Source organism: Phaenicophaeus curvirostris, chromosome 20 (genome assembly GCF_032191515.1).
Source record: "Phaenicophaeus curvirostris isolate KB17595 chromosome 20, BPBGC_Pcur_1.0, whole genome shotgun sequence".
NCBI classification, from domain to species: domain Eukaryota; kingdom Metazoa; phylum Chordata; class Aves; order Cuculiformes; family Cuculidae; genus Phaenicophaeus; species Phaenicophaeus curvirostris.
The window spans coordinates 6,290,948-6,314,949 of NC_091411.1; the positions used below are offsets into that span (position 1 = coordinate 6,290,948).

General features: G+C 50.2%; 1 protein-coding gene across 2 annotated transcripts in view; it reads right to left on the reverse strand.

The window, feature by feature from the left end:
* The window catches only part of MEGF9 (multiple EGF like domains 9), a 57,366-nt gene extending 38,186 nt beyond the window's left edge, over nt 1-19,180 (reverse strand). Inside the window, exon 1 of one of the 2 annotated variants that reach the window (XM_069872969.1) lies at nt 18,892-19,180. In XM_069872969.1, the coding sequence (XP_069729070.1) occupies nt 18,892-19,150 (259 nt within the window). In that variant the 5' untranslated portion in view covers nt 19,151-19,180. Of the gene's footprint in view, nt 1-10,193; nt 10,219-18,891 lie in introns of those variants that run through there. The other variant, XM_069872971.1, reaches the window with a different exon arrangement.
* Between the last annotated feature and the right edge of the window lie 4,822 nt (nt 19,181-24,002).

Below are 24,002 nucleotides of genomic sequence, written 5' to 3' on the forward strand. Positions count from 1 at the left end.
AACAGCAAACAGCCTTCTGGAGCACCTCTCAGGAAAACCAAGCGTTTCATCAGCAAAAATGCTTTAGCTCAAAGATTAAGACACCTCACACGGGACGGGACTGGGAATTTATTAGAGACTAAAATTGAAGTCTGCTATCGACCACGTCCTGGCAGAGGAAGGGATTAAAAAACAGCTGCATGAATAATATGAACTATAATCATGTACTGAAGTCTCTGTGTGCTCAAATCCCTGTAAAAAGTAATTAAAAGCACAAACTTTGCTTAGTGCTTTAGGGAATTGTAGCTAGTGAACGAACACGTTAATTTATATAGAAGCTTTAAAGGCGTTACAAAGGAAAACCCTAAGTAAGAATCGTCCTTTCAAACATTTGTATTTGGGCTATAAAGTTGTGTTGCACGAGTAACCAGCAGGAGAATTGGAGTTAGGAGAAGAGTTGGAGATTTTCTAGCCCACATGTGGCTGGAGCAAAAGGGAGGAACCCCCAGATATATTTGCAGCTCTGCTGTGACACTGGATCTTTAAACAGAAGGCTGATAAGGCCTTTTCATGCCTATAACTTTTCATATTATAAGAATTAATCTCTTTTCTTTCCCTCAACACAGGTGACAGTTAAAGTTAGTGCTCCTGCTAATAAAATGTGCAGGTGACGCTAACCCAGGTTCAGAACCCTGCAGAAGGTTTGCACCAGTCCTGGGGACATATCCGATTCCTTCCTCAGTTTTCAAAAGCCAGAAATTTTTAGATGCTTCTCTGCAGTGAATGCCCAAACCTTTCAAGAGCTACTTCCATACAGCCCTGAGACATCCTAATGTGCTGCAGCGTCCCAGAGGGGAAACAGCATCACTGCGAGTTAAGCAAAGGAAAGGATTTGTGCATCTTTCCTGCTCAGCGACAAGCTACAGACTCCTCTGCGTGACATCTCAGCAAGGGCACGGTAAAGCCTTTGGTTTAAATAACAGTCAGGTTCACTGCTGAAGCTTCTGCCAAGAGAGTTAAGCCAAACTTTCCATTCCTGATGCACTTGACAGCATCCCCTCGCCCAGCTGCGGTCAGAGGCACTGCCTGACAACCAACTGCAGATCATCCTCAGCGGCACCACCGGGCTGCAAGCAGATGTTGTACTGGGACAGCCTTGTCTGTGCTGCCTTCCTCCTCCTCCTCCCCAGATAAGCCACTGCAGATGTCTCCTCTGAGTAATTCACACCCTGACAGCATCAGCACTCCCCCAACACCTCTAGCAGGATCAAGCAGCACAAGCAGGCAGCTGTGGAGTTTTAGACCCCATCTCTGTCCCCCCTCCTAGGGATGAGTTTATCCATCCCATGGGTGCTGGATAGGAACCTGCAGGAATGAGCTCACACACTATTACAAAGGGGTAACAGTAACAAGGTGCTCCACTGGGGCTACTGAGTGGCTACTCGAGCATCCTAACCAGTGCTGCTGGAAAGCGAGCAGAGTGGATAAAGGAGCTGATCAATGCAAAGCTAACAGGAAAGAAATATAAAAGCAAAGAGCAGGATATAAAATGCAAAAGCCAGCAGGCTAGTGAGAGAAGAGAAACGGAAACCCATTCTGCAAGACCCACCTTGCACTGGTACAAAGACAACTCTGCACGAAACCATCTCACTGGTGCCCAGCCAGACCCACCAGGAAAGCTTAGCTCAGCGTTTGGTGCCCAGCGATGCTCACTGCTGAAACAGCACCGACCGCTGGACCCTGCTGAAAGCCCCACGACACTGTCAGGTCTGTAAGGTAGAGCTCTGTCCTTAAGCCACCTTCCTTTAACATGAATTTGTTATAAATGAGTCAGATACTGTTGATGTTGGTACAAACTGGTGCAAAACTCTCAGGCATCCATGGGCCCCCATGGGCTCTGCCTTATTAAAAGCATCGTAAGTTCCCATCTACCAGCTGCCCACACAGGATGGTGGGTGCAGCCACTGGCCTCATCTCACAGCACCTAACAGGTCTCCCACTGAGAAACAAGGACATCCAGCACATGATGAGGAAAGGGCAGGGGTAACATTCCAAACCACCACAGCTCATCTTGCTTTAGATTATTCCACTAGAGGACTTTGTTACTTTATCACCTCATTTCCCTTCGTGCTGCCAGCTCAGACCATCACCCGTTGAATATCAAGATGCATTAAGGCAGCATCCCACTGGCAGGAGAGTTGCATGCTGGGAAGTTAAACAATGTAGGTGATTTCTCCTTGCTTGAATTAACAAATAAAAAGTTCCTTGCAAGGAATTCCACTAAGATGCAGATTACAGTCAGTAGATACTTTAAATATAGAGCAATTAGGAAGGCATCACCAAAGCCCTACACTCTCCAAGCCTCCATCACTGTTATAAACTAGAAGTCAGGAAGTGCAAATCTTTTTCAAACCCCAAAACCCCACAAGAAACAGGCACAGGAGGACTCCTTTACACCATAAATGAAGCCCAGGCTTGCTTCCAGCTCTTTATCCAAATGCAGAAGTTGTTTGTTCCCTCATCCCTGGGCAGGCCAGGGCTCTGCTCCCAAGGAAGCAACACAGGTCATAAAAGCAGGGACTTCGCTCAGCTCGCAAGGAATTCATCTGTCCAGCTACAGGAGCTGCCTCCTGCCCGTATATGTGTCTGACACAATTAAGTTACTTTAAACCAAAATACCTTGCTGCAAGGCACGCAGCCCTGGAGAGCCTTTTCCCCTCTGGACCTTGCCTGCTGACAGTGCCTGCAGATGCAGTAGCTTCTCTTCTCCTGAGTCACCACAATTAATTCCTTGTGCTCTCAATGCCAAATTAGGCTTCAGCAGGAACAATGTGACTTCCACCCTCCTCCATCCACACTGCCGTGGACCCAGTTAAGTATGAAGCATCCACTGAACTACCCACCCCAAGAGCTACGTGGGTGCAGGTAAGTGGGTTTTGCAGTCATGGGCCATCCCTGCCCAGGTTCACAAGTGCACTCACTGTGCCTTCAAGAAGAAAAGGGAATGGCCAAGTTCAAAGTGCTGTAAAACCATTTTTTGCTTAGTACAGAAGTCGTACAGCAGGTGATAACACATCTGCTGCAGCACCCTCAGCTGCCGTGGCTGAAATCTGCACCCAGGGGAGCCGAGCCGCTGGGGACTGTGACAGCCCACGTCCCTCCATGAACATACATCACAGAACCAGCTGCAGAGCCTGGACCTCTGGGGAGGTTTCCTAGTGAGACGGCAAATATGCATGGATGATCACACTGCAAAATGCCTCTTTTTTTTGGTAGCAAAGACATAACCCAATTTCTTTACACCAGGTATAGCCATGGCATAAGCAGGTGCTCCATCAATACGGAGGGAACTGCAGCTTTCCCTCACCACCAACACCAGGCAGAATTAACAAAGCTTGGTCCAACACAGGGTGGATGTGCTAAGAAGTCATCCGTTTTCTTTCTGTCATTTAAAGCTGCCACTCTGACACTGGGAGGAAAGAGAACAAAAGCACAGAGACGATGAACAGTAGCAGCACAGGCATGCAATCAATCCATAATTCAATACGAAAATGCTGGGAACGGTGTTCTCCACTGCAAGACGTCAGCAAGAAGCAGAGGAATGCTCTGAATCTCCTGGAAGCAGCAGATGCTCCCTCTGAGGGCTGCCACAGCCACCCAGCCAGCTCTGGGGCACATCAAGCTCCAGAGAGGGCCTTCATCTTTGCGGGCAGTGCAAGTATCACCCCCAGGGTTCCCTCCAAGCAAGCAGGAGCACTTTCTAAACTGCCCTAATCATTCCCCAAGATGTGAGATGTCTTCAACAGGAGATTCTAGACAACCATGAGAAGTGGAAGATGGACCAACGGGGTTCACGCTGCAGAAAGACAAGAAGCAAGGTCAGACCCTGAGCCCCACCTTCGGGGCAGGTCCTCCTCCAGTGCAGCCTGTAGACCACGGGACCAGGCAGAAGTGTGTGTCCCCATCACCAGATAATCCCCCCCAGCTGCCTAGGTGCTCCCATGATGGACCACAACACATTTGGATGAACAAAAGCCAATGACAACATGAGAAGGTCTCCTTAAACCCTTAAAGATAAAGTTGCAGAAGGGATTCATGCACATCTTCTCGGCTGGTTTAGCATAAAGCGACGTTCTCCACACACACACAGGGCAAGGGGCTGCTGCACACAGCTCTGCATGCAGGCAGTAAAACACATTTTTACAACTTTTTTTTGCTTTTTTAAGGAAGAAGAGAGGCACACTCACTTTGGAAGGTTTTAGGCTATTTTATGTTTAAGCTTGTGGAGCAAATCTGGAATGAAAACTTTCATCAGTAACTCCAGCAGGTGCCCAGGGCAATTCCCTTCAAAATTCAGCTCCTTCACCAGAGGAGCAAAAGGACAGACCCTCTAACAAAGGCTTCTTTTATCTACAGAGTTATAAACACCCACTGAAAGTGTTAATAAAAGAAGCTTTACATAGCCTGAGCTAAGATCCCATCCACCTCTGCTCACTGCATTTTCAAGCCTGGAGATCAAGTGAAGCCCCAACATCACAGCATTCATTCCCAATACATTTTCCTAAGTTTTTTCCTACTCTAAATAAACATCTTTACATGCATGCTTTTATTCACCACAAACAGCAAAGAATCTTTCTACCTCTCTCCTTCACTTTAAAGGCCGTGCAGAAGGAGGGAAAGGGGACTTGAAGAAACAAAAACCTCTTGACTGTTTGAAGCCAACGAGACCGGGTTCTCTCATTGCTCCCAAACTCAGTTCCAAGTTTAATAAAAGTGTTTTGTCTCCTTGCTTAATCAGTAGAATTACCACAGCAGAAACTCCAGCAGGGGAGAGGGATAGCACGAAGCATGAGTAATCACAACTGGTTTCGGGCAGGTTTTGCCATTCGAGCCCTGTTTCCAGGCTATGACAACACAGCGCTATGGGCTAATTTGGAGTTACCATCACTCTTGCCAGACAAGGAATTGCAAGTTATAATGTGCTGCAAGTAGGGAACGCTGATGGGATGGGGCAAGGAAACCACCTTTCAAGCTGGGAAAGAGGTTTTCTGCTCCTTGAGTTTTATTCCTTTATTTCATAATGCAATTTTGTGCTTGCACTGCTACACTTTGCACAGGACAGTGCTAGATTTAGTGAGATTCCAGCTCACATCGGGCAACTTTAATTCCCCCTTTGAGAACTTGTTTCACCTTTGATTTCATCCAGCACCACCAGAACTGGTTTACAGATACTGCAATGAGACAAAAGTTGCTGGCAAACCCTAGGAGAAGGTGAGCTTTCAAAGAGGGAACTGATATGGGGCCAGGGCACGTCATGGAAAAAAAGACACCTGCACAGAGAAAGCCATCACTCACCACTGGAAATGGGGAACTGCAGCAGATCCGGTATCACTGGGGACTCGCTGAGCCCAAGCAGACATATCACAGTGCATCTAAGCTTACTCTGAACCTCTCTCCATCAACTGCAGGGATGGAATAAATTTAGAGGACAAATCCACCCCATGCACAAGAGTGCGGGGCCAGATTCCACCTGTAGGGGATTACTGAGGGCAGCCACCAGCCCCTGCCTCCTGCTCACCTTTGCTTTAAATCCCCGAGCACTGCAGCAGATTAACAACTTCAATCAAGGCTGCACAACAGCTTTTAATTTCTCTCTCCTGAGTCATCACGCTGCTGTTGACACTGATGGACACTGCAGCTCCATCCAGACTTGGCTCCTCCCTCAACTGCAAGGTATCGCCTGTATTTATCTCTAGCAAAGGTTCACCTTCAAAAAGTAAATGTTTCCATTAAACAGCACAAGTTCAGCAACCACAAACAGTGATTTAAAGACAATTCTCTGAAACGTTCACAATAAATACACAACCCATCCACAGCACCAGAGTACAACAGGTACCAGCCCTATCCTGCAAAACAGCCAAATCTTCTTTAAACAGGCAAAACCCTTCAAAGCGTGACGGGGAGGATGGAGGCAGCCAGGCACAAGGGTTTCAAGCAGCCTGTGCAGCGCTCCCCATCTCACCCACTGCTTAGGGACTAAGCCTGAGCCAAGACACTGAACCTACACGACTGCTTTGCAGGGTCAGATCTAAGGCCCCCCAGCAGCACTACCCCACTCGCATCCTGCGACCCGGCTGGCATCACCAAGGGATAATTATCCTCGTCAAATGCAGCGTGCTCGGTTTGGGGTTGGCAAAAACAAGCCTAATACCAAGTCAGAGATGCTCAAAACCACAGAGCTTCCTCTGCAGCCAGTTGGTAAGCTAGAAGAGGTTTGTTGACATTTCTAGCCTGACCATTTCCCAATTTTTGAGGGCTTTATAATAACTGCTTTGGCATTGCAACACCCCTGCAAGGGGCTGGGAGGAGAAGCCTCCTCTTCCGCCAGCACTACTGCTAAAGAGAAAACCTGCAAAAAGAGCATCCAAGTCCCATCTGCAAAGTGGCATCCAAAAACCTTCCAAATCCAGGAGAGCTGCAGGTACTCAACACAACCCTGGCAATGCACGGAGAGGCTCTCGTTTAGTATGGCCGATATTGAAGATATTACCAGGTATTTTATTTATATATATAGGTGGGAGAGGTATCAGCTGTAAGACAAGAGCCACCCAGCTCATGTATACATGACAGTGGACCCAAGGGAGGTCCCTAAGAAGAACCACAAAGTGATGGGTGGTGGAGCACAGAAAGGAAAGCATCACCTCCCCAGCCCACAAGCTTGAACTCACCATCTACACGCCTACTAGGAAGCTTTTAAGGGGTTTGTAAACCAAAAATGGGTGACAGCCATTGTTCTAGGCAACTCCCAACACCAAACTGGGGTTCTGGGGGGAAAGGGCATCCTCCCCAGGCATGGCAGGACATTTACTCCCTCCATCCCACCCCAAAGCTCCCCTTCTTCTGAAGGGAAACCAGCTCTTCTCATACCCAACAATCCTTTGGAGATCAGTCCATTTCTTGTTTATTTTTCATTTTAAATGGATTAGACATGCACAAAAGCCTCCCTTGAAAAGCAACAACCAAGATGTGAAAAGGATGGGAAGATCCAACTGTGAGGCATCAGCACTAATCCACGTCAAAGGGCACACAGTCAACAACTGTAAACTTCCAGGAGCAAAAAAATACTTGGAATAAAATAGTTATGCACAGATAAATGTTTATCATTCATTATCTGGAGTCAAGCTTGCATTTCTCAATAATACAGCCAAGCCAAAGCAAGCACATTAATAATAAAACATCTTTTACAGGGAGCTACATGCCAGGCATGCAGCCTGCCCTTGAAGGGAGAAAGGCTGCAGGCAGGTTGAGGTTCTGTTTGCTTTTCTCTGATAACAGGTATTTAGTTTTCAACGTCACTTTGCTTTATCATAGCCTGAAACCCAGCCGAGCAGCCCAGCTCCACCTCCCCATCTGCTCCCCATGCCAGCTGGCCCTGTGGCAGAGGGGATGCTGTGCAAGACGCGGCGATGCCACGCGGCCCGCTGGGTCCCTGCGATGATTCAAATTGGGGGGGACTCCAAGCCCTGCCACAGAATTGCTGGAAAAGACTGATCTTGACACAAGATGAGGAGGGGAGTGCCGGGAGATGGGACGGCCACGTTCATGTCCAAGTCACCCAGGGAGCTGAAAATTGGGCAAATCCCCCCCCAGTCCTTCCTCAAGCACACAGACCTGGAAAAAAGGCAACTGGCCACGACAAGGAAGGGCAGAGCACGAGCTAGGGAGGCTCTGGCGAAGATGTGTCCCGTGTTGGCACAAAGCAAGCAAACATCCAGCCCAGGCAAGTGCCGACAGGTTGGCGTGCTCCACTTTAAGACAAATAATACTTTCGCTTTGATAAACAACCTAGAGCAGATTCTCCACCTTCTCTGGATATCCTAGGATCCTAATTACCTCCTAACCCAGCTCCCCATGCTGGTCTAGGGCAGGAAGGGGTGTAGAGGACCAGACCCCCCCCTCTGCAGCCTCTGCCAGCTGCAGGTGTTGCATAAGGCACATTGCCCTCCTGCCCCATCCAGCACCACAAACAAACAGCACCGCCAAGGTGTGGATGACTCTGCTCCATTACTCATGCGTCTGCAATCAAGACGTTTCTCAGAAAAGCAACACGGTTTGGAGGAGCTGCACCCAACAACCCTGCCTGCTCCCTCAGTGCTCAAAGCGGTACGCAGCCCTCCCAGTTTCCCCTCAAATAACCGGCTCACTGCAGTGCTCAGGTTAGTGCATCTCCCTTTTGGGCAGTGGAAAAACACCAGAAAACAGCCTATAATATTTGCTTTGTTCCCACTGACAAAGGCAAGAGTTATAGCAGACAGAAAAAAACCCTATATATATATATATATATAATATGTATATTTATATATACCTTTGAAATAGAGGGCAGGAGGAAAATGGAGTTATTGAAGTTTTTCATGGACCAAGGAGCTTTGAAACACTTGGAGAGAGGAAACATAGTGTCAAGCTTAAACTGTTTTCAATGGAAAAATCCATTAAAGGAAAAGGAATCTTTGGCAGAAAGATATGCATTTTGCTGATTTTGACAAAAAAAAAAAAACTGTTCAGAGGAGGGGGAAAAAAGCTTTCATTTGCAGGTTTTCAGCTAGCATCGCTTTGCATCTTTACAGTGCAGTTCATGAAAGCATCCTCACAAACTTGTTGCTGGAGCACAGTGTGCCTAGGGGAGATGTGCCTGACCACGCGCCGGGTGTGGGCAAGGGTTAGGAGACACCCTGTGCCCATACTATGAAAATGAGCAGGTGTTATAAAAGGCAGGGATGGGGAAATAAATAAATAATAATAAAAAAATTAGCTTCCCCCCACTCTGTTTTGCCCCCAGGGAAGGGAAATGCTGATCCTCCAGCTCACAGATGGTCCTACTGGAACAACCTTCTGGTTTCCAACCCACTGGCCACATCTAGTCATGGGGAAGGATTTTAGAGGAGGTATGAAGGACATCAGGCTCCTTCCCCACCAGCAGTGCCGGGAGCATGGGATGCGGTGGGTACTTCCCAGGATGAAACGTCACCTTTGCCCGCTGCTCCCTCCCCAACCACAACCACATCTCACATCGTGAAGAAGGAAGCTGCAGGTCCAGCACACACCTCCCTGGCAATTAAGGTTATTTTCTTAGTATCAACCAGCCTCAGTCATCCTGTGACAGCCACAGAAAATATTAATTATACACCCTCCGATTTAAACAGGTTTCTCTCTCATTCAGATGGCACCAGGCATGAGTCACAGCCGAGCTGGGATTCATCAATGGCACACGAGGAAGAATCAAGCATCACCTTAACAGTTGTTTTTTCCACTATGTATCTCCCCGAAACATCGCACACAGCGATGAATTTAGAGTAATAATGCCACCAATGAAACGCTCAAATTAATAGCAATAAAGTGTAAATGCTCCACGTGGTAACGGCAGAGTTGTGCTTGGGAAAACACTCCATGGAAGCTTAAAACCCAGCACAAGATGAGACCACTGGGAAAAAAGGCAACAAAACAAACAGTCCATTTCAATATCCTTTTCATAAGGAACCGAAAATGAACCCAGGAACACATCACAGAATAATCATTTAGCACAGATCAAACAGCAGAACTAGCACATTAAAAATACATGCAGCATTAATCAGCTACACAGAGTTATATGCCATCATTTCCATAAATAATACGGGATCAAAGCAGCCCAAGCAGCACTATCAGTTAATATAGGCAGCCAGTCAGTCAAAATAGAGTAAAGCTGGCTGAAAACTGCAATGGGATAATTCACCAGGAATAAAGCAGATTCATTCGAGAAGTGGCACGACCAGTTTAACAGGTAAAGGTTACCGGGAGCCTCTTAATTATACAGAGGTGATGCCACAGAGAAGAAAGAAAGAAAGAAAGAAATGGTTGATGCAGCTTAAAAATACATTAAAAAAAAAATGAGGAATATCAGTGTATAGCTTGTCTATCTATAACTGCCCCAAGGAGACAAGGTGAAGGGGAGAGGTGGGAGGTCCAACCCTGCTGGGAACATCCCCAGTGACTCCAGTCCCATGTCTGGCTGGCAATGGCTGGAGCAGGGGGTGCTGACTAAACTGGAGCCCCTTCCCCAGCTTCAGGACAGTGCTGGAGGAGCTTTGTTTCACCCAGGAGAAACATCCTGGCTGCAGAAACCACCCTGCCTGCTCGCTCGGGGTGAAGGCTCATGACCAACGGCCTTTAAATATACATACCTCTATCCATGCATAGAAAATGCCTGTGTCATTAAGCCTTTTGCCGAGAGGCTGCAGAGCCATTTAGCTGGCTGGTTTTTTAAACAGGCATGTGGAGCAGCGCGAGCTATAAATAGCAGAGATGCTTGCCTCGTCATGTTTCTGGTGGCTGATAAATAAGGACAGGGGCAACTGAATTAAAAATGGGAAAATAAGCAACCTGGGCTGCGGTTTCAAGGCCGAGCTGCCTCAAGAGCAAAACCTTCAAGGTTTGCCTTTTTTCTTTTTCCAGGCAAAAAGCAAACGCCTGCCTTTCATGCTCAGACTCTGAATCGCTTGCATTTACAAGGCAAATTTTAATTCATACAGCAGGTGTTCAGGAAAAAAAAAAACACCCTACTTCAAGCAGCACAAGACCAAACTAAGGCTTCGCATGAGTTCATGCAGCTCCAGGGAGGCTCCAGATTTATTGAAATAGGACCCGTGTGCATATGAAGCAGGAGCAGAGACCCCAAAAATCTTTCCCTGGAGGGGGTTGCGTAGAGTTAGTGCAGAATACGATGATTGTCCAGCATCACAACCCCACATTAGCTCGTGTGACGAAGGGCGATAGGAATTTTGCATGGGAAGATCCAGGCGAGGATCAGCCGGAGGAGGAATTCAGCCTCCAACACAAAAGAGCCGCTTTGGGCAGCTCCAGCGGTCCCTGGCTGATTAGCGCTCCGGCAGCCTGTTTAGATGGTCTATTCTTCGCAGGCAGCTAGGCGCAATCCAGAAAACCACGTGAACAGAGCATCCCCCCCCTCCATATTCCGTGCCTCTTGAAATAACTGGTGAAAACAAGGGGTGACAGCCAGGCTGCCCCGGACCCAACTCAGCTACAGGATCCCAACCATTTAGGATGGGATCAGTTCACACCATTGGATAAGCCGCACCATTTTTCCAGCATCCCTGGCTGTAAAGAAGCAGAAAGAGGGGATGAGGAGAAGAGCAGTGAGGGGAGCAAGTGGCTGCAGAGGAGCCACAGACGGTGCTGACGGGAGGTCTCCTACAGAATTAAGGAAAAAAGTTCTGTCCAAACAAATGAAATTCAATTGTTCCAAGTCCAGGACATTTTGTTTGAAACAATTCCAGACTGACAAGCTTTAATCCAATAAAAGACCCCTCCAGACAAGCCATACAGGGATTTGGGGAGCATTTTCCCCTGACGAGGACCTGGCAGCTCCCAACTCCGCCCTGGAGATGGATTTAGCTCTGAGCACAACAAGGACATTGACCCTATGAAGCAGCCTCAAGATATGGAACCCTCAAGCGTAATGGAAGCTTAAACAGAAGCAGTGCAAGAAAGCATTTTGTTTCAGTCCGGCCCAACCCAAACGTCAACTTAAAAAAGCAAATAATTTCCTGTGAACCAGAAACCCTGGGTTTCAGCCCATTTAACGAGAACTGAACTGCAACCAGTTCTGTTCTCCTGGGGTGGTGGGGACACATGACCCCCACAGGGCTAGGCAGATGGCTGGATTGCAATCCAGGCTTTAGCTCATAAAACATATTAATATCCCCAACCAATTAGGAAGTGCCAGACTCTGCCCCCCCGGCCCCCACTCCCTGTTGAGCTCAGGCACACGGCACAGGCCAGGGCAGCAAAGCCTGTAGGTTTCCAGGACCTCCAAAGCAAGAACAAGACCTTGCTGCAACCTCATTTAAGAGCTCTGTGAAGTTTCAGGTATAGTCTAGGTGCTGCACAGCAATCCAGATTCTTAGCGTTATTTTCACTGTTTTATTTTTAAGCGCTTGTCTGAAGTAAAGCAGAAGGAGCCTTCACTTCCAGCCACATGGCTGCAAGAGAAATCCCTGCTTCCAGCACCTGGCATAGGCCTGAGTTTACTTCCAATGGTAGCAGATGCATCACACCACTGCTAAGATCTCGGCTGCTTCTTGGAAGCACCAGCGAGCACCTCAGATCGGCAGCAGCGCTTCCTGACAGTCAGCTGGCGTTAGCTCTCCAAGCATTAGCAGCAGCACAATGACCTGGCCCAGCATATTTATAGGCCACGGGCTCTTGTCAAAAAAACCTGTGAAATCTTTCCCCTGACTTCAGGAGACTTGCGTCCGGGGCCTCTGTTCCTCAGGGACAGCTTGTTCTGCGCTTCTCTGCCCACAGCCACAAGGTGTGGGAAGTCCTGGATGTCCCCGTCCTTGCGCTGCTCATCTGCACACAGCTCGTGAAGACAGACTCGGGCACAGGTTTGATGCCCACCACCACCACCCATCTGGGAAGACCCCAAGATGCTGCAGCCACCTCCAAAAAACATGGTCCACTCTGGGATGCAGCTATCCACCCCCTGAGATTACACCTTGGTGCAGCCCATGAGATGAGCTCTGCTGCCAGACCAGCACCATCGCTCCTTAATTGTGGTGGCACCTCCCCTTGGGCAGAGCCCGGTCCACGCCAAGAAGCAGGCAGCACCCTTGGGAAGAGGCAGGGTCCACCTGCACCCTGGAAGGGTGCTCCAGGAGCAAACCCAGCCACCAGCAGGGAAACCCATCCCATGCATTTCCCAGCTGTTTGCACAGACACAACCTTTGCACCCCATGCAAACCCCAGTCTGTGTTGCAAGAGTTCCCTCCCCAGTCACACTCCAGCACCCCAACTGCTCCAGCTTCTGGGAACCAGAACCACCCTTGCAGAGCCCAGAGAACCACTGGCATTGGCAAGTGGGACTGGGACCTCCCGTGCCCACCACGCAGCTTCAGGTAAACCACTTCAGTCAGTGTTTCAGCAACTTCACTGCAGGGGCTGGCAGCAGCCTCCCCACAGGCTGGCATTTGGCTATTGCCAAAAGCAGCCAGATAAATAATTTCAACACCACAGTAGCAGCCCTGTTTCACATGGTATTTTCCAAGAGGCAACTCATTCGGTTGTGATGATGTCCAAATCTCAGCCATCGCTTAAAAGGAAAAAAAAAAGCAAAACCCCAGCACTGCTCCCTCCCGAGGGAAGCTAACAAAGGAGACCTAGCGTGCTCTGCAGGCCCTCTAGAAACATCCTGGTTTTTTTGAGTACCACTAAGTGCAAGAATCTCAAAATCTTTAGTCAGGACAGTTGGATGCATCTGATTCAAGAATGACTCAGCCAGGAGCACGGAGGCAGGGAGGAAGGCAACAGAGTGACACTTTCTGCTGTGGGCAACGTTCCTTTATTTTAAGCTCAAAGATGTAAATACCACGATTTATCACTTGATTGAAAAAACCTCTCTCTGGCCTGGCTGCTCCCATACTGATCCCAAGTAGCACAACCATATTCCTCATTCTCAACCTTCAGGTCTGTCACTTAATTTCCATTTCTTTAAAAAAAAATTAAATCCCGCTGACATCATGAAAGCAAGTTATCTCAGGAACCACATTGAACACAATCCCAAGCCCTCTAACAAGCGAAGCTTAAGCTGCCTTCCCAAGTGATGAGCAGGAGAGCCCCAGCTCAATGTACTCAGCTCCCCTAGGTCAGAGGCAAAGCAGGGGCACTCAAGGAGGTACCTGCATATGAGCTCAGCACCGAAGCGCAGGACACTCGCTTGCACCTAAAGAGATGGAGATTTTTAAGGCAAAGTCCATCACAAACATTTAGTCTCACCTATCGTTCAGCTCCAGCCATGGAAGCTCAACCTGCTCAGGCATTAAACATTTACACACATCCCCAAGAGACTCCTGAGTAACGCTGAGCATGGAAAAAAAAGCCGACCACGGAGCAAACCTGCCTGAGGAGACCTCGACTGAAGGGCTAATGGCCAGACAGGAAAAAGGAAGAAGAGGAGCTACTCAGAGCTGCAAAAGGGACCAGCGCTGGCAAGATGTCCCAGAACTGCCTTCAGCAACATGGCTGTTTCTGTCCCACCAGGATTTGAGAGCTACTAACCCCTTGAAGAGCACAGCCCTGGTGTGGGAGGGTCTGGAGGTTGATGGCCTCATGGCTTGGGCCAAACCCTTTCCGATATAACAGTGCTGCAGGGACACCCCTGGTGCGTCCACATGGTGCCTCTGGCACACGCAGAGCGCACAGACCTTTATCCACACACCCTGCACAAAAGAAAAACCCTCCACCTCTCCAGCTGGATGGTGAAGAAACAAAGCCAGTACTCATAACCAGCTCCACTCCTCGTCCAGCTGCCTCTCCTGTGCCCAGCCAATTAGCCAGGCCACCTTGCATCACCTCCAGGGATTTGCCAGGCTCCTCTTTCCAAGCTAAACCCATCAGCTAATCCCACCCAAAGCTGTGGCTACCACCCACAGGGGAACTCTGGCTGGACTTCCTCCCTCTGGGCTGTGAGCATCCCCACGAGAGATGATCCAGGCTATAGGCTGAAGACCCACGAAACATCATTCCACAGCCTGACTCAGCTTTCATCCATTTCCGTAGCAGCACAGACACCTTCCCGTGATTAACTGCTCCGAGAAGCCAGGGCACCTGCATTTCCTGCCCTGTGGTTGCAGCAGAAATTGCTTGTTGTCCGCTCCCGTGACATGCGGAGGTGAAGAGCAAGGCTCAGAGTCACATTTGGGAGCACTGCGGAAACCACAGGGAGGAGAGAAGGCAACAGCTTGCACGAACTGAAACACCTCGTACAGTCTAAAGATGCCTAAAGCTAGAGTCTGAGCGCAGCTTTTCTGCTGACCCAGCCATGGCATGGGGACAGTGAGGCTGAGCAAGGAGCTTCGGGCTTTTCAGCCCACCTATCTGCTGTGCGTGGGGCTGGAAAAGCATCAGAACAGTGTCCCTTAGATAGGCCCATATTGTTCAACGCTGCCCTACAGAAATGGGTGGAATAGAGGAGTTTTGTTCTCTAGGCAAGGAAAAATCCAACCAGGACTACGCTGGCCACAGCAAATGCATCTCTGTTCCAACACCGAGCATCCATTTGAACCACAGACACCCCGGAGTCAGCTACCCCAGCAAAGCTCCAGCTTTTGCTTTAAAATGAGACTATTTTGTATAAAAGCAAGAGGCAGAGTCTCCAGCGGGTGTTACAGGCTTTGGAATAAGGCAGGAGATACTTCTAAGCTTGTCTACACAAACACAAGGATTAGCAATTTACTTCTCTTAAAAACAAAATCTGGGATTTTAACAGGATCACAGGCTTGGAAAGAAAAATAAACATCTTGAAACTGGGAAAGGGAATAGAAAGAGTGGAGCAAGCAGGCAGCTTGGTGGTAGCTGAAATGCTTCTCAAATCAGAAGAGGAAAAATGCATTGAAGTTGGAATTTAAATCTTGGTAGTGCTGAACAAACACTGAACATGGGGAGTCTTATACCAATTTCTTAACAGTAATAACACCATCAGCATTAAAGGAAGCCTTTCTAATAACGTGCATGAGAAAAGGCCCATTTGTTTCATGCAATAAAGTATATAATGCACTAATTCCCTAATGAATTGAAGAAGTAATGTTGAAAACATGCTTGAATTAAAGCAAAAGGAGGGGTTTGGCTACACCCACAGTGCCCACTGGCTTTACACTGTGCCCTCAGTACTTAATGGCCTCTGAAAGCAAACCTCTGTGCTCGACTCCAGCGACACTCAGCAGGCAGGGCAGCACGGAAAAGCCCCCCACAAAACCCACAGAGCCCAGCTCCCACCCCCCAAACTGTACCACCCACTCACACCACCTCCGCGAGCGAGGGGATCACGCAGGGGGATGCTGCTGAGCTCAGCATCTCCTCCTACTGCCACCTCATCCCCGCCAGCTGCCCCAAAATCCACCCAACCTGCATGCACACCAGCAATCCCTCATCAGCCAGGGTTAATCTCAACCTGCTAACGAGCAACAAATTAGTCTGTTTGAGAAGACTCAATCTGCCCATGTGTTCCCACCCTGGCCACCACCACAGCGTAAAGGCACCAGAGTGCAACCTGGAGATCAAGTGGCTGCAGCCGTGAATTGGGACTTTAAGGCATCAAAGGGTGATGCTGACCTTCACTGTCCCACACCCAGGGACAGTGGGGAAGAATTCTTGTCACCAGTGTTCCTGTTTCTGCAACAGAGGTGAGCGCAGCCTGCGGAGGATCTGTGGCTGTGCTGGGATTAGACATAAAACCAGCTTGCATCCCTGACACCTCCTGTAGCAGCAGACATAAGAGCAAGCTACAGCACCATCATATATGGACATCTGAGAGCATCCCAAAGGATCCCACCTCATGGCTTGCAGTACCCTTGCATGACACTTGTCACTTGGCCCATACTAGGGGGATGATCTCCATAAAGGCATCAGAACATACGATGGGAGATGCGATACCTCTGGTGATGGCAACAAACACAAGTTCAGAAAGGGATGCAACTCAGGGCAGGTATGTGCGTCCCTCGTTTGGCCCCAGGGGCCACACCAGGCTGCATGGACCAGGTGAGTTGCTGAGCTGATGAGCTCTGAATGTGGCACGATAGAAAAAACAGCTTTTGCTTTAAGAAAACTCAACCCCTCCTATCTTTATCAGCAATTGCTAATCTTAAGCCATTCTGTCTCTTCCGGAGAAAGTAAAGACACAAACCTCAATGGAAAAAAAGGAATTAAAGTCTGAAAACAAGAGACTCCAGATATTCAACTGATTACATTTCTAGCCAAATAAAACAGGTTGATTAATCCACTTGTTCAGACTTCTAAAGCCATCAGAACAGCAGAATATATCACCGTCACATTACAGGAAGCTCAATACCCTTAACAAATGCAACATCTTCCAAGCAAGGAGAAAAAATAAATACCATTGAAAGGAAAGAATCAGTTTTATAGCACTTGCACGTGCCTGAACATAAAGCTTTGGACGTGTAGAGCAAAGACAAGTTCTCTGGTGAAATAAGGGGACAAAGCTCCATCCATGGCCTCCAGAAGAGTTTTGTCTACTTAATCTATAAGTAAACTGGAGTTTCGGCTTTGAAGACCATCAGTGTTTTCATCTCCCGGCACCGTCACTCAGCGCTATACCCAGCGAGAGCTTCAGATAATGGCACAGCCCTCCAGCCCACCCTTCACCTCCTCCCTCCTCATGCTCTTCACTGATAATTCCGTTTATTCCCATTGCCACAATACTCTCCTCAGCTCTGTAAAAGCCCCCAGCTGATATGAGGGCAGGATCAAGCCTCAAGTGAGCTGCACCAAGACACGTGTTTCTCAGAATATAGAAAGCCCACAGCTCTTTTCTCCCCTTGCACGCCCATCGTGAACCACACGTGCTTTTCCCAGTGCCCAGCAGGCTGTAAACGCACCTTTAGGTACAGGTAAGAACACGGGCTTTGGTAACACCATGTTATTCCTAACCTTATTCCGCTGCCAGCACACAGAGGTGGGATAAGAAGCCTTTTGGTGCTCACAGAGCAGCTCTGCCTCCAAGTTACCACCCAGAGATGCTCGAGGCCAGCATCCACCCTGTTGGACGCTGCCCCGATGCCACGGTGATGGGAAGGGTTTGTCTTCAACCCCTCCATGGGGAGCACCGCACATGCTAGGAACAGCTGTCGGGAAGGATGCTTTGGGGAGCCAGAACCAGCACCCATCCCGCTGCTCCCCAAAACACCAGTAACACTACAACCACCACAAGGTTTGGTGCCCCCTGCGATGCTCAAAGCCAGTGTCCACCCTGCTGGATGCTGCCCTGACGCCACGGTGATGGAAGGACCCGTTTCCAGCTTCTTCTTGGAAGCACTGGGAATGGTTCCTGGGAAGGATGCTTTGGGAAACAGGACCAGCACCCACTGTGCTGCTCCCCAAAACACCAGTAACACCTCTGGCACAATTCGGTGCCCCTGCGATGCTCAAAGCCAGTGCCCACCCTGCTGGACGCTGCCCTGACGCCACGGTGATGGAAGGACCCGTTTCCAGCTCCTTCTTGGGAAGCAGTGGGAACAGCTTCTGAGTGGGATGCTCTGGGAAGCCAAGACCGGCACCCGCCCCACTGCTCCCCAAAACACCAGTAAACATCTCCGACACCATTCGGTGCCCGTGTGATGCTCAAAGCCAGTGTCCACCTTGCTGGACGCTGCCCTGACGCCACGGTGATGGAAGGACTCGCTTCCAGCTCCTTCTTGGGAAGCAGTGGGAACGGCTCCTGGGGGTCCAGGACTGCCACCTGCCCCGCTGCTCCCCAAAACACCAGTAACGCCACGGCCACCACAAGGTTTGGTGCCCCTGCGATGCTCAAAGCCAGTGTCCACCCTGCTGGACGCTGCCCTGACGCCACGGTGATGGAAGGACTCGCTTCCAGCTCCTTCTTGGGAAGCAGTGGGAACGGCTCCTGGGGGGCCAGGACTGCCACCTGCCCCGCTGCTCCCCAAAACACCAGTAACACCTCTGGCACGATTCGGTGCCCCTGCGATGCTCAAAGCCAGTGGCCACCCTGCTGGGCGCTGCCCTGACGCTACGGTGATGGAAGGACCCGCTTCCAGCTCCTCCTTGGGAAGCAGTGGGAACGGCTCCCGCGTAGGATGCTCTGGGAAGCCAAGACCGGCACCCGCCCCGCTGCTCCCCAAAACACCAGCACCCCCCCAGCCTGGCTCGGTTCGGTCCCCCAGCCCCTCGGGATCCGCCCCCCCCCCAGTGCTGCCGGGGGTCGCTGCCCCCGCCTCGGGCCCCGGGGGTGCGGGCTGCTGGCGGGGGTCCCGCTCCCTGCCGGGGGCCCTCCCGAAGCGCCCCCCGAGCCGCGCCTTTGTCCGCAGCCCCGTCCCGCCGCTCGCTCACCTGCGGGGCCGCCCGCCGCCTCCTCCTCTTCCCCCTCGTCCCCCTCGTCCTCCTCCTCCCCCGGGCCCGGCGGGGCGCTGGCGGGCAGGGCGGGGTGGCTGCGGGGCGTTGCGGGGCTGCTGTCGGCGGGGCCGCCGCTGCCGCTGCCGGGCTCGGAGGTGGCGGAGGGCAAGGCGGCGGCGGCGGCCAGGAGGGCGGCGAGGCAGAGCAGGGCGAGCCCGGGCGCGGGGCTCGACCGACGCCTCATCCCGCCATTCATTCATTCATCCATCCATCCATCCACCCATCCATCCAGGCGTCCCCGGCTTCGCCCACCCGGAGCACCGGGAGGGGAGCGCGGCCGGGCGGCGGCTCCCGCCCGCCTCAGCCGGCCATGCCGCTGCCTCCCCGCCGCCGCGCCCCGGCAGGGCTGACAGGCGCGGGCCCCGCCCACAAATCGCCCCGCAGCCAATCAGAGACCGGATCGCCCTACCAGACGGCTGCCCGGAGCCAATCGGAGAGCGGAGGGGCGGGGAGAGGGGCGGGGCTTAGAGGGGCAGCGCCTGGGGGGGGGGCACCGTCCCCAGGGACCCCCGAGACCCCCAGAGCGGGGTGGGCGGTCACAGCTCCCCCTTCTTTATTTGGGTGTAGAGATAGAAAATACATCATTTTAAAAATATTTTTATTATATATGTCTTAGTATTTTTCCTATTTTCCCTATTTTTCCTATTTTTCTTATTTTTCCTATTTTCCTATTTTCCCTATTTTTCCTATTTTTCCTATTTTCCCTATTTTTCCTATTTTCTCTATTTTTCCTATTTTTCCTATTTTTCCTATTTTTCTTATTTTTCCTATTTTCCTATTTTCCCTATTTTTCCTATTTTTCCTATTTTCCCTATTTTTCCTATTTTCTCTATTTTTCCTATTTTTCCTATTTTCCCTATTTTTCTTATTTTTCCTATTTCCCTTATATTTCCTATTTTCCCTATTTTTCCTATTTTTCCTGTTTTCCCTATTTTCCCTATTTTTCCTATTTTCCTTATATTTCCTATTTTCCCTATTTTTCCTATTTTCCCTATTTTCCCTATTTTTCCTATTTTCCCTGTTTTCCTTGTTTTTCCTATTTTCCCTATTTTCCCTATTTTCCCTATTTTCCCTATTTTCCCTATTTTTCTTATTTTTCCTATTTTCCTTATACTTCCTATTTTCACTATTTTCCTTATTTTTCCTATTATTTTCCCTATTTTCCCTATTTTCCCTATTTTTCCTATTTTCCCTATTTTCCCTATTTTCCTATTTTTACCATTAAAACACCTCCCACCCCCCTCCGAATTCTACCCAACAATGAAGTCGTCGGTGGGGGGCACAGCTGGACACAAAGCAGCAGGGTTCATCCTTGCTGGAATGATGCTCCCATACCCATCTCTGGAGGCATCAGTGGTCTCCCCACATCCAACACTGCCCCCCCCCCCCCGCCACCAGCCACCTCCATCCATCTGTCCCATCCCACCTCCACCACCCCCGCGCCCCATCCCCACACCTGCAGGGATGCTGTTCCCCTTTGTGCTGCTCGTCTTCGAGGTTGGAGCCGTTTCCCACCCAATACGGATGCAACTCGGTGACGATGAACCCTGAGGGAGCATCCAGGCTGCCTCCCACCCATGGTTGGACAATGGGAGTCACCTTGGCCAAATCCCTCCGTCCGGAGGAGCGTTCGGCAGCGCAGCAGGGGGAGGAAGAACAGTGACACATCTATTAATTATCCCAACTGGGCGATCGCTGCTTCACACGCGTTGAAGCAAGATACGGGCGTGTGCCGCCAGCCGGCCCTGCGTGGTGGGGAAAATGCTGCTCTGAGCAGCACAAAGGCACGTGGCCGCACACCCGGATGTGCTGGAGCCACTGGATGGGCCCTACGGAGCCGTATGGGCAGCGGGCATCCCTGGACATCCCACGGGACGGTGCTGGGGGGCACAGTGGCTCTCAGCTGTCCAGTCCTGCCCATCGGCGTCTGGCACTGCCAGGCGAGTGTCTCCGTTGTCTCTTGTTCCTGCAGAAGCTGGTGGATGCTGACGAGTGACTCCTTGGAATTAGGCAGCCCCACCTTCACCCATCAGGGGGACAGGACAAGAGGAAATGGCCTCAAGCTCCACCAGGGGAAGTTCAGGCTGGACATTAGGAAAAAATTTTTCACAGAAAGGGTCATTGGGCACTGGCAGAGGCTGCCCAGGGAGGGGGTTGAGTCACCTTCCCTGGAGGGGTTTAAGGGACAGGTGGACAAGGCGCTGAGGGACATGGTTTAGTGATTGATGGGAATGGTTGGACTCGATGACCCGGTGGGTCTCTTCCAACCTGGTGATTCTATGATTCTATGACCCGCTGGTCTAAGCTACGAGTCCGTCTCTAGTGCAATATTTAGGGGTTGCCTACAATGGAAACACTGCCCAGCAGAGCTGCTGTCAATTATTCTGCAATAACTCACGACTCTTCCCCCATATCCATCCCCTTCCCAGAAATAAATGGGACTTTATTCCTGCATAATAGTATAATTATTATTCCCCAGCAGCTTTGCTGCACCATTTTCCCCATGGAGACAAACCCTTCTGAGACTTGCTTTTTATAATTGTTGTCAGCCTGTCATTCCCCACGGAGACGAGGAGTTCCTCCGATCAGGGGGAAGGAATACAGCTGGCAGAGAGGGAGGATGGCTTGCTGATCAAGCCCTTCCTCCAGCGATTCACACAAGGTTATTGTCTATGCGAATGGGAAGAAAGAAGCTGAGCGGATGAACGATTGTTAAGGAGAGAGTTGCCTGGAACAAAGAAATTCCTTAGTTTTAAATAAAAGCTGTGCAGCCTCAGCCACCAAAGGGTGGACTGCGCCCATCTCTCAGCTCAGGGCTGGTCTCCATGGAGGTGCGAGTGCCTGCACAGCACAGGCTGCCAGATCTGCTCATAGTTTTCCAAAAGACGATATTCTCCCTTTCTGCTTGGGAGGAGCAGTTAAGCACATCACAGTCTTTCATCTCTTTATCCTCAGGTGGCCCCATGCTGTCACCCCAACACAGGATGGAGATGGGAAGATCCTGCCAGTGTCAGATGTCCTTGGGGCATCCTTATCCCAGTACAACCCATGGGAGAGGACTGGCCATCTCTGGAGGATGGGAAAAAGGCTGAGAAAAGGCTGTGGGAGATGCTGGGCAAAGGGGATGGAGGATGTGGCAGCCGACTGACCATGAGCCAGCAGTGGCCCAGGTGGCCAAGAAGGCCAATGGCATCTTGGCTTGGAGCAGACACGGCATGACCAGCAGGTCCAGGGAGGTTCTTCTCCCTCTGTGCTTGGCATTGGTGAGACCGCTCCTCGAATCCTGTGTTCAGTTCTGGGCCCCTCACCACAAGAAGGATGTTGAGGCTCTGGAGCGAGTCCAGAGAAGAGCAACGAAGCTGGTGAGGGGGCTGGAGAACAGGCCTTATGAGGAACGGCTGAGAGAGCTGGGGGTGTTTAGCCTGGAGAAGAGGAGGCTGAGGGGAGACCTCATTGCTCTCTCCAACTCCCTGAAAGGAGGTTGTGGAGAGGAGGGAGCTGGGCTCTTCTCCCAAGTGACAGGGGACAGGACGAGAGGGAATGGCCTCAGGCTCCACCAGGGGAGGTTCAGGCTGGACATTAGGAAAAAAAATTTCACAGAAAGGGTCATTGGGCACTGGCAGAGGCTGCCCAGGGAGGGGGTTGAGTCACCTTCCCTGGAGGGGTTTAAGGGACAGGTGGACGAGGCGCTGAGGGACATGGTTTAGTGTTTGACAGGAATGGTTGGACTTGATGATCCTGGGGGTCTTTTCCAACCTGGTGATTCTATGATTCTACGTCCCAAGCACTTGTCAGGGACAGCTTCAGCAGGACTCGCCGCTCCCCCTGTTGATATCAAATATTGTTGCAAGTGCTCCACACCCCTGAACACCAAACCCAAACCGTCCCTAGCTGGACCCCAAAACATGTGCACCCAAAAAGCCACTTTCCACTTTCGAGGAGGATCAGCCAGGGATGGGAAGGGCGCAGAGTAGACCTGCGCTGGCACTGAGCCACCAGAACATTTGTGCTCCCCTTCTCTTCTTGTTTTCAATTTGCAATGAGAAGGTGAGAAATACACGTCTGAGCAGGACGGATCTACAGGGAATGAGGAGGGCTGACACAAAGCCTGGGTTGCAAGCAGGCAGCCCAGTCCCCGTGACTGTTTTTATCATAGGTTTTGAGGGTATTGATATCCTCCTCGGAATTGTTCCTCTTCCATCAAATCAGCAAGATTTTCTTCCCCAGTGGGAAGTTTCCATTAGATATTTAGCAACCAGTTCTTTTTCTGACCTATTTGCAAGCCCCAAGCCACTTTCTCCACCACCCACTGCTTGAAAGCTTTGATAATTCAATGAGATGTTAATTCTGACACCCAGCGTAACTCAAAAAAAAACCCTCTTCTTTTTTTAATTATCATTAATTGCAATGCAGGAGTAATGAAGTCCCTACACAGACTTAGTTTTCAAAGCACCTAGCAGCATTTTGCCGCACAATTCCCATTAAGTCAACATGCATTATGTGGTTTCTGACAGTCCCGGGTGCTCTGGGGTAGGCAGAGCCCAGAAACGACGGGGCTGAGCAAATCTGCTGCAGGAACCCAGGAGCAAAGCTGTCTCAGCATGGCCAGCACGTGTAGGTGTTAGCATACGGCTGCTTGAAAAGCACATTGCAAAAGGGCACTGTCACTTTTAAGCACGTCAGGATCATCTTTCAGGGCAAAATTATGCTCTAAATGCAGAGGATTATTAGCGAGAGCCCATGTGCTTTATCAGGGCACGCAGCCGGTGAGCCTGAGCCGCACTCAGTGCTGGAAGCTTTTCACCCTTATTTAAGAGCCTGACCCAGCAGATCCTTGAAGAACTTGTCCTTGAGGGGAGTGTCCTCCCCTCTCTTTGCAGGGCCCTGTCAAACATTGCCCTGATTTGAGGGAGATCAATATAATCTTTGGGCTGCCCTTCCTCAGTGATTATTTTCAATGTTCTACATGCATATTTATCTTTTTTTTTTTTAAATCAAATAAAGAGCACTTGGGATTTGAAAGCCCCAGGAGCATCTCTGCAAACCTG